This window comes from Podarcis tiliguerta (assembly GCF_965153285.1).
Source record: "Podarcis tiliguerta genome assembly, chromosome: 2".
In the NCBI taxonomy this organism is placed as follows: Eukaryota; Metazoa; Chordata; class Lepidosauria; order Squamata; family Lacertidae; genus Podarcis; species Podarcis tiliguerta.
In genome coordinates this window covers 73,956,798-73,971,021 of record NC_139535.1, presented here as the reverse complement: position 1 = coordinate 73,971,021, position 14,224 = coordinate 73,956,798, and the positions used below count along the sequence as shown (strand labels likewise).

Here is a 14,224-nt window from a genome sequence, read left to right as displayed (position 1 = left end):
CTTTTATTCATTTGTTTTTGTTCCCAGAAGCGACCAAACCAAAGCCCAGGCATTCAGTGAAGCGAAAACGGACGGCCGACAAGTCCACAAGCACCAGCGATCCTGTGATTGAGGATGACCATATCCAGGTAAGGCCTTTTTGAGCCCCAAGCTGGAAACCTGTGCCATCTTGCTGACAGCCTAGATGGATGAATGCCCCTAAATGCTGCAGAAAATGTTTTGGTTCAAGGTCTACTCCGCAATTGACTGTATTTTTTAAAAAGGGCACTGTCAAACTGAAAAATCACATTCTGTCTTAAGGGGATAGCAAGCAAATTCTTCGGTTTCAACAGAATTTACTGTAAGTTCTTTGTGTGCAGTGCATATCTGGCTTGTAGTCTGAGTATCTTTGGTGCTAGGCAAGGAGAAAGAAGTTCCTCTAGTAGAATGGTATGTCAGTCGATCCCTTTAACCATCCTGCTTGAGTCCCGTCAAATATTTCCACATCGTTATGTTATGATGTTGCTCACACTCTGCAGAAGATGCTAGTTGCCCCGATTTCACCACCATTGGTAAATGTTTTGTTTGTCTGTGTGTGTGTGGTTCATGTAGTGGTCTTTAATTTTGAAAATTAATTTCTCCAGGTTCTTACACTGAAATCCAAAAACCTTGTTGGGATCACTTTGACAAATTGTGGCATAACAGATCTGGTGCTGAAAGACTGCCCTAAAATGATGTTTATTCACGGTATGTATACTTTAATTGTAATTGTTGATGCCTGGGAAACTTGTATGCATTTTCATCAGACTTGGGACATCTCCAGATGCACCACAGGGTTTCCTTGTTTAATTTTCTGAACATAATGGATCCTAGCCATTGTGTCCCTCTGCTCACAGAAGGCTCTTCAATCTAGCAGAGGCTTCTATGAATGGAAGAGATATTTTCATTGTTTGTTTCCTTCCTTCTGCTCTCCCTTGAGGGGAAAAGTCTGATCCAGTGGGTTGGGGAACTCTCAAATAGCATGGGTGGTAATGCAGTGGGAGAAAGGGGAAAGTGCAACAACCACATCCCTCCCCTGGAGCAAAGAGCCTTTCACAAACCAAGAGGAGATAGTTGGATACAACCCTATCCATTTCACCAGCTATACTCCATGCTGTAACCCACGTGTTGGTAATCATGAAGTCGGGTTACTGTAACACTTGCGATGTGGGGTTGCTCTCGGACCAGGTTTGGAAGCTCCAACTGGTGCTGAATGCAGCAAGGGAGCATCTGGCCAACAATATATGACATCATTGTTAAAACAGTTGCACCTGCTGCCCATCTGCTACAGAGCCAGGCTTAAGGTCCTTGTATTAATTTACAAAGCCCGGGGCAACTCTGGTCAAAGCTACCTCATGGATCACCTGAACCATTATATCTTAGCTCAGTCACTGAAATCATCAGCAGGAGCCTTGTTGATCATTCCCCCATTTGGTGACGCTCATTTGACAACAAGAAGAAACTCTGCCTGTAGTGTCATTGGCCTGGTATTGTGGCATCCTCTGCCAGCAGAGATTCAGCAGGTGCCTTCTGTGCCAACTTATAAATGCCTGCTGAAAACCTTTCTATTCCACCAGGCTTATGCAGGCAATTAAGAATACATCTTTCCACAATAGTGAGCTGATTTCTGATTTTTACTTTTTGATAGGGTTTTTAGTGTATGGTTTTGTGTATGATTGTTGTAATCGTCTCTGATATTTTTAATGAATGTAATTTTTAAAAAAGAAAATAAATGCTTAAGTAATGACTGCTGTTAAGCTTTCACATTCCAGATAGGGTTATAATTTTGGGATAGGAGGAGTTGTCAGTGCTTCTAGATTCCTGGCAGCTTCATTTCCCAACTTAATGGGCTAAAGGGTGTTCTTTCTTTTCCTTTTTTCTGGGCTATCAGAATTTTTCTGCATAATGATAGAACAGGGAGGTGAAAAAGATAAGACAGCAGTGAAGACATAAGGCATAGACATAGTCATACTTCTCACTTTTTATGCTTTTAGTTTTCATTTCCTAATTTTACCCTAGGAGAGCAAATAAATGCAAATTAAGATTTTATTGTTCCTAAATGCATACAAATTGGCAATAAGACAACACAGCCTTTCCAACATTTGTAAGGTGGTAGGTTGTCTGTGGCCATAGGCCATACCCTAAACCTAAATACCTACATACATTATCTTATGGTCTTCACAATTTTCTTGTCCTGGAATATGTAGCCACCAGATGCCGTGTACTTAAGCACTTGAAGGTAGAGAACGCACCGATTGTCAATCGATTTGACTATGCTCAGTGCAAGAAATTAAATATGGATCAGGTACTGGATCAGATACTGCGGATACCACCAGAGAGAAACCGGATCATTTACCTTCGTCCAATGCAGCAGGTAGTCAGATGGATTTCATTTACTCAAAACTGTTTGTATTCCTCAACATCTGAGTCTTGTCCATCCCCCCCCCCCTTTTTTTAAATGAGAAATTTGCATGTCTAAGTGGGTTGTATGCAGTGGTGCTGCATTATCAGAAAACAATTCTGCATCAGGTTTTTCTTAATCCTCACTACTCTGATAAGCTTCCAATGGCACCCAAATAAAGCTGCTCCTGAGAACTTCAGAACCGAATGGGATAAGGTGCAGAAGTTTTGGGGATAAATGAAAATCAGGTGCCCTGGTAAGTGTGCTTTTTGTAAGTGTTGGCAGAGCTTCGTTGGAAAACATGTACAGAATCTCTTCATCATATGCATGCTTTTTTGTTCCTTGCAGCTTTCTCAAAAGAGAAGTATGGCATATTTTATCAGGAAACTAGGGGTGATGATAGGACACAGCTTGTAGATTATGTCACTGTACTTTGTTCTTTTATTTTGGTTATATTCCATGTTGTACCTTTTTTCCCACAGGTTGACACACTGACTCTAGAACAGAAGATATTTAGTGGTCCCTACCCATACCACATCTGTGTAATTCATGAATTTAGTAACCCTCCAAATGTTCGTAACAAAGTGCGCATTCGAAGCTGGATGGACACAATAGCAAACATTAATCAGTAAGTCTCTCTCTGAATAGAACTGTAATGGATAAATATATATCTGTGAGTCAGAAAGGTCCTATGCTTCTCTCCCACCACCACCCCAAGGATGTTGTTGGATTCCAGCTTCCATCAGCCACAGCCAACATAACCAACAGCCAGAGATTTATGGGAGTTTTATTCAAGCAAGAACTGCAGGTTCCCCTCCCCAGCTTAGTGTGATGTAGACATCATTCCTTTTTGGGAATCGTTTAAAAGCTGGTGGTAGTTTGAAACATCGGCGTATTCATTGTATTTTTCTTGTGTGAATGCAGTGATTCATCTTAAGTTTTATTCTGTCTAATCCTCATAGCTATAAGGGGTCTTCCTTATGAGCCAGTGGAATGAGAGTAGGTTCAAGTCCAATAACTGTTGTCCTCATTATATTATCACAGCCTTGTAAGCTACTCCACACCCCCCACACCCCAGGTACTAGCCTGTTTTTTACTCTTAGGAGGGGCTGCATTTGGATGTACAGAACATTCTATCGCTCCTTTGTCTGCCTCTCTTGTGGGTGAAAAGCAGGCATGGGAAACATTCTGAAGGCTATGAAGGCTAGAAATGAGTGATTCCTCCCTCCTCCACAAGCCTATTTGGGTTCTATCTCCATCACACAGAAAAGAGCTTCACCTACTGCATACCCAACACATAAAAACCAAGCATGCTAAAGGCAAAGCACATACTGCTTTGTCCCTTCTCCGCCGTCTCCCTGTGTTTCTATGCTGGACATGTGGTGGGGGTGTCCTGCTCATCTAGTGTAGGAACCAAGCAGAGGAGTTAGAGAATGGCTTTTGCGTTTGCCACTGGCTTACTATATTTTTTTTCTAGGTGTGCAGGAGGTTTGTCTGCTGAGTGTCTAGCAAAGAAATACAGAATACTGGCAGCAGAAGGAAGGCACGCTCTGTCCTCTGCTACCAGCTCTCTTGCTTTCTGTGCTGGGATATTCAGGAGGGAGCGTCACTTTCTGGGGCCGGAGGGAGATGAAGTGCTTCCACCAGCATCCTGCTTGGTTTCTCCACAGGGCAGTATTAATCTGTGTTCCCGCTTGCACCCCAGTGAGTAAAGTGTAACTAGCGAGAAGGACCAGAGGCTCAAGATTGTAGCAGAAGCAAATTAAATGGTTTATTGATCCAAAATGTTCAACACGGGAACAGTAGAGAATTAACATTGCAGGTCTGCAGTACAGAAATAACAAAACATGAATTCAGGCAGTATGAGAATCAGAGATAGGAACTTAATATGAACCAGCATAATAACGGCATTGACAAAGCAATCAGAGCAATTTGAAAGGCATCCTAAGCCTATAACTCCTTGCAGCTCAGATTGATGTATTTGTTTTTTCAAAACCCTTCTAAGTTTCCTGAGCATTGAAAAACTCCGTGTTGCAGAGTAAAGTCCATAACCAACAATGCAGTGCTGTGGGTACAGGGGAGGAGAGGGTGAATAAAATATCCTTTTTGTGAACTGGAACAGCAAAAAGGAGGCAAGACAGGAAGCAGGGAATAAAGCTAGGAAATAAAAACAAATAAATGAAATGGGGTGAAATGTAAGGCATTCTGGAAGTCAGTCTGAATAGAGATTGGGTCAACTTTCTTCATCATTTATGTAATTTTGGGTACGGAGTCAGCAAGTGGATTTGTAGATTATTCAGTCTTTTATGGGTGCCCCACAGTTCTTCTGCTGTAAAGTGTCACCAATGTCTCTTCATCTTCTTATGCCTTTGTAAGCACATTCCACCATCTCCAAGGTTGTAAAGAATTCGTTATTCGCCATGTCACAGACGTTTTTCCGCCTCTTACCAAAGTGTCCCTGTTACCAACAAATAACAATTGGGGAGTCACTCTCTGCATCAACAAAATAAGTCTCTTTGATGTCAACAGCCAGTTAGACTTCCAAACAAGTTACACTGAGCCTAGACTTTTCCACTGCTGTCATCTGTCTTGCTTGATTTTTACTGCTGTGGGGCTCTCAGAATTCAGTGGTTCCTTGGGCCTAATAGATCCCAGATTTACAGGTGGGGAGGATGCAAAGTACCCTCCTCCACACACAGCATAGAAATGCAGTGGGCTGCCAGAGGCGGAGTTAATCTCTTTTTTGGTACCCTCCCCCGACTGAAATTCCTGGTCATCTATGGTGACCAGCCAAGTGGTTAAAAACAAAACTGAATTATAACGTCTCTTTCTCAGACAGAATTCCATGTTTCAGATATTCCATATTTCTCATATAGAATTTCATGCTTACTCATATTTGCTGTTCTTGTTTTCCCCCTCTAGAGAACTTATTAAATATGAGTTCTTTCCTGAAGCCACACGAACAGAAGATGACCTGAAAAAATATACAAAGTACCCCTGGGGGAGAGACATGTACACGCTAGAAGGTGAGCATTATAGAGACATTTATATTCTGTTTCTCAAGAAAATACTTCTTTGAGTTCCAACAGATATCAGGGTAGTTGAAGTCTCCCATGCCATGACTATATTTATTTATTATTTTTAAATTTCTATTCCACCCTTCATGCAAGAATCACAGGGCAGTTTGCAATATAAAAACACAAAATGCATTACATCATAATGAACAAAAACTATGACATCCCCCGATGCAGCTTAAAAGGCCATAGGTTAAATTAGCCAAAGGCCTTGAAGAAGAAGAATGCTTTTGCCTGGTACCTAAAAGGTTAAATTAGCCAAAGGCCTTGAAGAAGAAGAATGCTTTTGCCTGGTACCTAAAGATATGTAACAATGCACCTGTCACTCAGACTTTTACATAAGATGGATTGAGTAACTTTATCCAAACCTGCATTACACTCAAGTAGGATGCACAATCAGCTCAGTCAGTGCTGTGAATCAAGTACCTAAATTGGCAGAACAGCAAAAATTCTGTGCACTCTTTGGCATGAAAACCCCATAAACTAGGATAGCATTGTATTTGTTGCATGAAGAAGTAAAAAATACACCAGATAGGCAATTGTTTTAAAGCTTATAATTGCTACTGCTTATTTTCCATTTTGGCTATTGTATCTCTCCTTTTTGAATGTTTGGTAATCTGCTCTAGGAAGGCACCATCCAAGTCCTTGGGTGTCTGTAGCAGTAAGGTGACTGCTCTCTCTCCTACCATGTTTATCCCATATACTCTCAATCTGCCTTCCGTGCTCCAATGGATTTCTTCACAAGTGGACACATCCTTTACATATAATGCTCCTCTTCCTCCCTTCCTGTTTAATCTATTCCTTTTGAGCAGGTTATACCCCCCAATTTCTACATCATCTCATGTGTGATGGTCAGGTGTGTACAGAGGTGGCAGGCCCAGTGGGTGCACTCAGTCTGTCCACCTCAATGCACACATCTTACCACTGATCAAATACATGCACACACCTTGTTCCCTAGGCTGGCCTTAAAGGCAGTTGTAGGTTGAACAGAGGGGATTACAGCTGACGAAACAGCATGAAAATGTCCTTACCTTCTTTCCAATTGCCTTTGCCATAGGTGTTGTGGATGGCGCCCCGTACTCTATGATAACGGATTTCCCCTGGTTGAGGTCACTCAGAACAGCTGAGCCTAATGGCTATGCCAGATATGACTTTGAGGATGATGAAAAAAGTAAGTGAATGCAAATATCTTTACTGATGTAGAACATTTGTGCTGCCCATCTGCTCAAAACATACCCAAAGCAGTGCCCACCTTTGACATGCAGTAAAGCTTCATTGAAATTAGTGGCTTTCTGAGAGAAGGCCTTGAGTTCCTTATTCATTCAGATTCGGGAGTGAAGCTTTGCTCTGTATTCCAGCAAGTCAGCAGTTACATTCTGCTAGGGCTCACGGCAGGCTCTGGAATGCACTAAGGTATGGAAGGCAAGTTGTCAGCATCAGGTGAAGACAATTTTATTTAGAAGGATATTTCCTAACTGCTGAGGTAAGGTTATATACGGCAAGGGTGGGGAACCTTTTTCATATGGAGGGCCATATTTCTAGGCAACCTTCCATGGGCCACATACCAGTGGTGGGTGGGGCCAAAGTGGACAGAATAGTTAATGTAAATCTTATCATTGTACAGTAGACTTGTTTTATACATACTGTTCCCTGTGCTCCATCCATGCAAGCAAGAGTCAATTAGAGCTCAAGGACACATTCCAGCTAGGCAGAAAACATGCAAGGAGGACTGACGAGGTTAGACGACCTCGAGGTCCTTTCTAGTTCTTATTGTTCTCCAATTCTGTGGCAAACAACACTAAAACAATGAAACTCAGCCATGCGAGAAAGCAGGTTAAAAAGTGTCGCAGAGTGTGCTTGGGTGAAAAGAGAGGACAGTCACAAATGCCCTGTTGACAGCAGTTGCTTCAAATGAGGGGAAAGTTTATGTTAAAGTCGATGTTGTGGACCAGGGTCACCAGCATGGTGTTCATGGCAGCAAGGTTCCCTCTCTCCCCTTCCCCACCGAAACTTGGCTCGAAAGAAGCACTCTGTTGTACCCAGCAGAAGAGGCTCTGGTGTCCACAATGCTTTTTCCAGTTTTCTCCAAAAAGATGGTGACCTCTGTGCACTATTAGGCTGAATGGAATAGCTACATATTCCCCCCCCCCCCCCATTTCTTTGTATTGCTTACACTTCAGTTTGAATGTTTGATGCTTATGGCTGAGAAAATACTCCTTGCTATTTAAAAGCGAGTATAAATTCCATGGTTAATTCCTTTTGCTTCTATTTTCTTTTTCTTTCTCTCTATTTTTAGCTACTATTTATGCTCCCCGAAGGAAAGGACAGCTATCAGCTGACATCTGCATGGAAACCATAGGCGAAGAGATCTCTGAGCACCGTCAAATGAAGAAAGGTGTCTTCCAGAGGGTGGTGGCCATTTTCATCCATTACTGTGATGTCAATGGGGAGCCCGTAGAGGATGATTACATCTGACGGGATCAGGCTGCAGCCTACTAGCCCTTCCTTCCTTTGGACTGATGTCGCCGGCAAAGAAAGCAAGTGGATTCCTTCCACTTACCTTAGTGCACTGAGAGGTCTTGGAACTTGTGTGCTTCACAGTTGCCCCAATGCCTACTGGGACAGAGTTTGTAGCAAATGTATAATGAGAAGTTGCATTGTACACTGAGGACTCTACGTAGAAAAAAAAATCTTGCTGAAGTTGACTTTATTTCATATGTTTATATTAAGAAATGTAATTTAAAGTTCCATTTTAATGAAGGCAACTAATTATGGCAAGGGAGAAAAGTTTGAATTTTTTTTAGCTCATTTTATTCATAGCAGTATTTTTTGTTTGCCATGGGCAACTTTCCATATGCTACGTTTGGGAGTCACAGGATTCTTTTAATCTGTGCCTTTTTTTCCTCTTGAGTATCCTTAAGAATCCATTCTGAGTAAATCTGTTGAACAGTCTTTGAGTCGCATGCATTTTTCACTGGGAACTAAATCAGCGGCGCTAAGCCAGTTAAAGAGTGACAGAAGTGGGCAGGGCATGACCTAAAGAAAACAGTCAGATTAAACGCAGACACACAAACTGAGAACTTTATCTTATTTCAGAAAGTTTGTGGGCCAGAGTGCAAGATAAAGCAATGCATTAAAAAATGGTTTCTGTTGCAGTTTCCTCCTCCAGGATACACTGCCTTTCTAAAAAGATGCAAATACACTTGATAAAAAAATATTGGCTAGGTTTTTATTGTATAGAATGGCAAGAAAAGAGAGGGCACTCACCTTCCAATCCCATTGTTGATATGCTATTCTGTGAATAAAAAACTCCGAATATCGTAAACCCTGAAGATGGAAATTACAGAGCAGTGCATCATCTTTTGTCTCAGTAGCCTTGAGATACCAGATTATGCGAGCATTCTGGGTATTTGCATAAATAAGATTGGCAGTTATGTGGAGTTATTTATTGACACAGGAAGGTTATATAATCAAGGTTGAAGTAAAAGATCCAGCCGTTTAGTAGTAATTGGATATGAACACATTTCCTGTTCAGCAAATGGCTGGAATCTAATCTTATTTCTTCTGTTTCGTGCATCTCTAGAGAGCTTATCTCCCTGCATTTTGCTGAAAGCTGTGTTTTGTGCATTAATTAATGTCTCTGAGTGAATGGATATGAAATGCAAGAGGAAAGGCCGTACAAGGTTGTGTGTTATTTGGAAGCACAGAATTCAGCACCCTGAAAATCTCTCACTTCCATGGATTTTATTTTCTTGGTGCATGCATTCATATTTAGAAGACCTTCACCCCACTGCAATTTTGAGAATGAGAAGCATTCATTCTCAAATTACAACTTCCTAACAGGGCTTGCAGAGCCACACCTTCAGCCCTGCTTCTTATGGCAACTACAGCAGAAGGTGTGGGGCAGGACAATCGGGCAGCAGTCATATTGCCCCAACTCCCTCAGGACATCCAGTTTAAGGCTTTGCACTGGCTCCTAGCAGCGGAGATCACACCAGCAGATAGAAAGAGGGTTTGCATCCAATGGGAAATAGTAGAGCTGGATAGAGGGACAAAGTGGGATGCAGTCCATAAAATTAAATAATTAAAAGAGTTAATGCAACAATATTAACCTCATTACATTTAAACAATAAAATTGGCCTTGGAGAATAGCTCCCATTGCCTGCAATACCAATTTGAACTCCAGGAACCATTATGAAAGGATATTTTCAAAGCTTATTTAAAGAAGATCATCGAGAGTGTCGGCCTAACTTTTCCCCAGGATGGAATTCTATCAGAAAGGAGCCATCACAAAGATGACCCCCTTTCATGGACCAAGCACCCAAATAGATTTTCCTGCTGGGCATCTCATTGGGTCCTCTAGTACAGAGCTGAACATATAGGTGAAGACAGTTCTGTTTAAGGCTTTGAAAGTAATCATCAAGTTCTAAAGATTTAGAACTTTAATAGCTACTGACTTTTGGTCTCTACTTACCTGAGGACTCCCCCCCCCCCTCCCCCGGCGCAACTAGTGCGGGAGCTTTGAATCAAGAGTTCCATCAATTCGAATGAGACGAGAGAGTGAATCAATTAGAGTGAATCAATTCTGTTAGTTCCTAACTGTTGAGGATCTTTAAGCTGCATATATTCTGCTACAAATCTACTGGCAGATTAAATCACTCGGTTTGCAAGATTTGTGCACCTGCACATATGAAACAACTTTGCACATTTCTGATGGAATTTGTTGAGTCACTCCTAAAGCCAGCAGATTTCCTGTACTGTACAGGCCTGTTGGGCTGACACTGTGTTGAGGAATAAAGAACTAGATCAACCTATATTTACAAGTTCAGTGGAAATCAACTCTTAAAGCCAAAATATGTTCCAGACACTGTGAGGCTATACAACAGCAATTAGTTTTCCAGACCCACTGGGTGTTGATGAGACAACATGCAAAGGACATGGTGAGGATGGGTCTATTCAGATAATCATTTGGTACATATGGTGTGCAACTGCTTGATGGTTTCTCAATTCTGGGTTGAAGGCTAAAATTAACTTAGAATTCAGAGTCTTAACATTTCTGCCAAAGAGGGAAGATTCCGGGGATGTGGTAGCTCTCACATCCGGCTTTGATAGGCTGAACTGACAACAAGCTGACAAAAATTAAGGGCTAGAAATCTACACTCTTAACCACTGATTGCAGTGGATGGACACACTGACCAAACTGAGAGAGACTAAAAAGATGCTTACCTGAACACTTGGTACACATTTACAGTTATGTTTAGACTGATGTCTCTCCAATCTTCACAGGAATTTCATGTTTATCTGCACAGCAATAAATAGATACAGATTTATTAGGTACTGTCCTTCTACCCGGAAAGAGCCTTTTTATATCTTCAAATACAATGCTTCCCAGGTCTACCACATTATGCCTATTGACATACCTATTGACACACTTAAGAACTCAAAAAGGTTAGTGAGAGAGAACTTACATTTTAAGAAGCCATGTTGATGCTCAGGTTCCTCAGCTCACTGGTAGTTAGAAAGACAAAGGCCAGAGTTGAGAGTTGAGTGACGTGAGCTAGAAGCTGGAAGCAGCTGGCTGAGACGGCAGAGAGACAAAGTGATGCTTGGTTTCTGTTTGAATTCAAGGCTGCAGCTATGGGAGACCCTATTGGGGTGTTGTTGCTGTGATGCCCTCACTTGTAGGCTCAGATGGTATATATGTGTAAATAGAATAATAGAATTGCATAGTTGGAAGGACCTTGAGGGTCACCTATTTCTAGTCCAAACCCCTGCAATGCAGGAATCGTGACCCTGACATTAAGAGTTGTGTGCTTTGCCAACTGAGCTGTCTACAAAGATACCACATTCTCTGGTGTGCCTCATTCCAAAGGAAACACAAACCCTGGGAAAGTGCTGGGACCCCAGCAATTTTGCACCACTCGGGAGAGTGGGGGTGGCATGCAACAGTATTAATGTGTAAGTATTTTTATGTATAACACAATGCATATAACACTATCTTTTTATGCGCTGGTTACTTTTAGAAGCCTGAACTGCGCACATGTAGTTCACCTACATGTGAACTACATGTAATAGTACACCTATAATAGTACACCTATAATAATAGTACACCTATAATAATACATACAATATGTGAAGATTGTATTTTTAGTGGAACTGGCAAAAACACACACAAAAACCTGCATTTCTGAGATATAAATTAGAAAACATCTGCAAATAAGTTTGATATCAGGCTTTGATGATGTCCATCCCTATTTTGGGAGTATAGCTTCTAAATATAACCCCCAATAGCTGAAGAAGATCATATATGAGCATTAGAGGTAACGAACTTGAACATTTCTGAGAGTTATCTGTCTGCATAATCTATTCCCTTTCAAATTGTGAATGGAATTCAAGCCTCAGTAAACTAAGAATGCAGTCTGCTTGATTTACCCTTTAATCTTCTGTTTGTTTAAAACTCTTCATAAATATGTTGCGAGAGAGCAGAATCCTGCATTCCAACTACAACAGGGATATCTGCAAAACATTCCTGACGTGATTGAAAGTTTTATCATTACAGATCTCTCCCTGGTACATAACTTTATTAAAACTAATGGATCTCCAAGAATAAACATAAAGGGTTTCATATTTTTGTCCAGTTGCATAAGAAGTCTCAAAAGTAGCCAGAAACTCATCTTGGTATCCAGACAAAATAAATTATAAAAAAATCCAGCTGTCACTGCATTGCCCTGTTCCACCCCTAGATGTAGCTGCATTACAAAACTTAAATCACTTACCTGCATTGGCTTTTCGGTTTTAAAATATATAAAACTGAACAAAAATCACAGAATACTAAAGTTAGCTACAGGATCACATTTTTTTCCTGGAGCCGTACCAGAAAAACACTTTATTTTTATTTTGTCAAAGATGCTTGCCTGTAATGCTGTAATCCTGACCAATTTGCTCAGAAGTAAGTCCTATTGAATTCAGTGGACCTTATTGCTAGGTAAATAGGGTTAGGACTAATACCTTTAGTAAGAATGTAGCGTGTACATACATATATGTCTAGGTTCTTTCAAATGCTTACTAGTAGGTTTGGGGCATTTGTGTGTGTGTGTGTGTGTGTGTGCGTGCCTGAAAGATGATTGTTGGAACCTATACACTATTTATTTGCTGGGTCCATTAATGGGAGTAACTCCTGTGAATTCATATAAAAACCCTAACTGCCAAGCATTCACGGAGTGAAAATAAGTAGGCAAGGAAGCCCGTGCTGAAGTATTAAATTTGATTTTGCTTTGGTTCTCTGTCACACTCATGACTCTCAGAGCTTAGGTGGAGAGAGATTATATTTTCAGTTTCATGCTTTGCAGCTGAAAGCTTGGTTAGTAAACATGCTTTGGTGTCTTGTATTATACTTCCTGGACAGTGTGCTGTAGCTATTGCATCAAATCTGTTATCTACCAAATAATGTTCATGGGTAAGCGCAGCAGAACCACGTCACTGGTAGGAGATGTGTCATCAGAGAGCTGAGTGGGCAGGTAAGATAAATCCTGCATTTGGGGAAAAGTACAGCCTAAAATTCCCCATCTCTCCAGAAACCGTTATTAGGAAAATCACAGCAAGGCTGGCAGAGCTGTGGTGTTATCAGCCAGTCTTTTCCACCACTGATTGATTGTGAAACCTCTAACTCTAAACTCTCAAATGCGGAGTGACTGAAAGGCAGACAGCAAGGATTTATGAACTGGCCTCAGAGGTCCATCTTTCCAGTCTGTTTGCCTTCCAGTGGTCCATTTAGCTGTAGCAGCAACACGCACAGCAGATTATGGCATTACAGAGGGAGAGGGAATTGGCCTGGGAGGAGATTGTGTGCCATTAGGCATCCCTCCCATTCATATGCTCCCAGCTCAGTTTCCTTCCAACTTCACATGGCAGCTCTTCACATGGCAGGCCCAGTGTTCAAAGGGGTGGCCCCAGCTTCCTGGAACCAAAGAGGGTGGGTAGAAGGAGCAAACAAACCCTTTCATTTGCAATGTCCTCCTCCCACACTGCAAAAGATTTTCAGTACATTCAGTAATTGACATCTTGTCTCCATTCAATGCCACCCAAAATCTACTACCCATCACAGTACATCTGATGGTAGTGGGAAACTTTTTCTAGATCCTTATCTCCCCAGCCCTGGAGGACCAAATCTGACAGATCTGCTGTGCTTTGAAACCCCTTGGACTTCAAAGCGCTGGGCTGTTTAAAAGCCCTTTTGCAAACAGCCCTATACTGCTCTTTGAATGTCCCCAAGCTGGCTCTTGTGGTTCAAAGAGAAGCATGGGGCTGTTAGAAGTTGCAGGGCAGGTGACCAGTATTAAGAGTCTCAGCGCCAAGGCTCCTTAAAGTTCCACCTGACTCCTTATGCTTCACCTTTATCACTTAGAGCTCAACCATGTCTAGAAAGCACGGGGCAAATGAAAAACCTCTCGGACCAATGCTTTCTATACATGGGATAAGCAGAAGTGTGAACAAGCCCTGATATCTGCTGATGGGAAACTTCTGGTGGTCACCTGTCATATGGCTGGACTTCACTGGGGGCTGAGCCTTTGGTATGGCAGGCCCTGTTCTATGGAAATACCTACCAGTAGAGGTTCAGCAGGAATACTCCCTGACTTCCTTTAGACATCTTCTGAAAACTGCCTTATTTAGACAGGCCCTCACTATACAAATTAAAAAATCAGATAGCAAGTGATGGGAATGACCCCTGTCT

The 14,224-nt window shown here is 41.7% G+C and overlaps 2 protein-coding genes across 7 annotated transcripts in view; one reads left to right on the top strand and one right to left on the bottom strand.

The window, feature by feature from the left end:
• The window catches only part of FBXO38 (F-box protein 38), a 35,179-nt gene extending 26,734 nt beyond the window's left edge, over positions 1–8,445 (top strand). For 4 of the 5 annotated variants that reach the window (XM_083430715.1, XM_083430717.1, XM_083430718.1 and 1 more), the window contains 7 exons: positions 28–128; positions 624–726; positions 2,226–2,392; positions 2,902–3,047; positions 5,342–5,445; positions 6,551–6,664; positions 7,790–8,445. In XM_083430715.1, coding sequence (XP_083286841.1) covers positions 28–128; positions 624–726; positions 2,226–2,392; positions 2,902–3,047; positions 5,342–5,445; positions 6,551–6,664; positions 7,790–7,968 — 914 coding nt within the window. In that variant the 3' untranslated portion in view covers positions 7,969–8,445. Of the gene's footprint in view, positions 1–27; positions 129–623; positions 727–2,225; positions 2,393–2,901; positions 3,048–5,341; positions 5,686–5,741; positions 6,665–7,789 lie in introns of all 5 variants that reach the window. The other variant, XR_014508756.1, reaches the window with a different exon arrangement.
• Positions 8,446–8,586: 141 nt separating this feature from the next.
• Positions 8,587–14,224, bottom strand: part of HTR4 (5-hydroxytryptamine receptor 4) — a 164,548-nt gene continuing 158,910 nt past the window's right edge. Inside the window, exons 7-8 of one of the 2 annotated variants that reach the window (XR_014508774.1) lie at positions 10,720–10,794; positions 8,587–8,788 (exon numbers count right to left, since the gene is read on the bottom strand). The gene's annotated coding sequence lies outside the window, so the exon portion shown is untranslated. Of the gene's footprint in view, positions 10,795–14,224 lie in introns of both variants that reach the window. The other variant, XR_014508773.1, reaches the window with a different exon arrangement.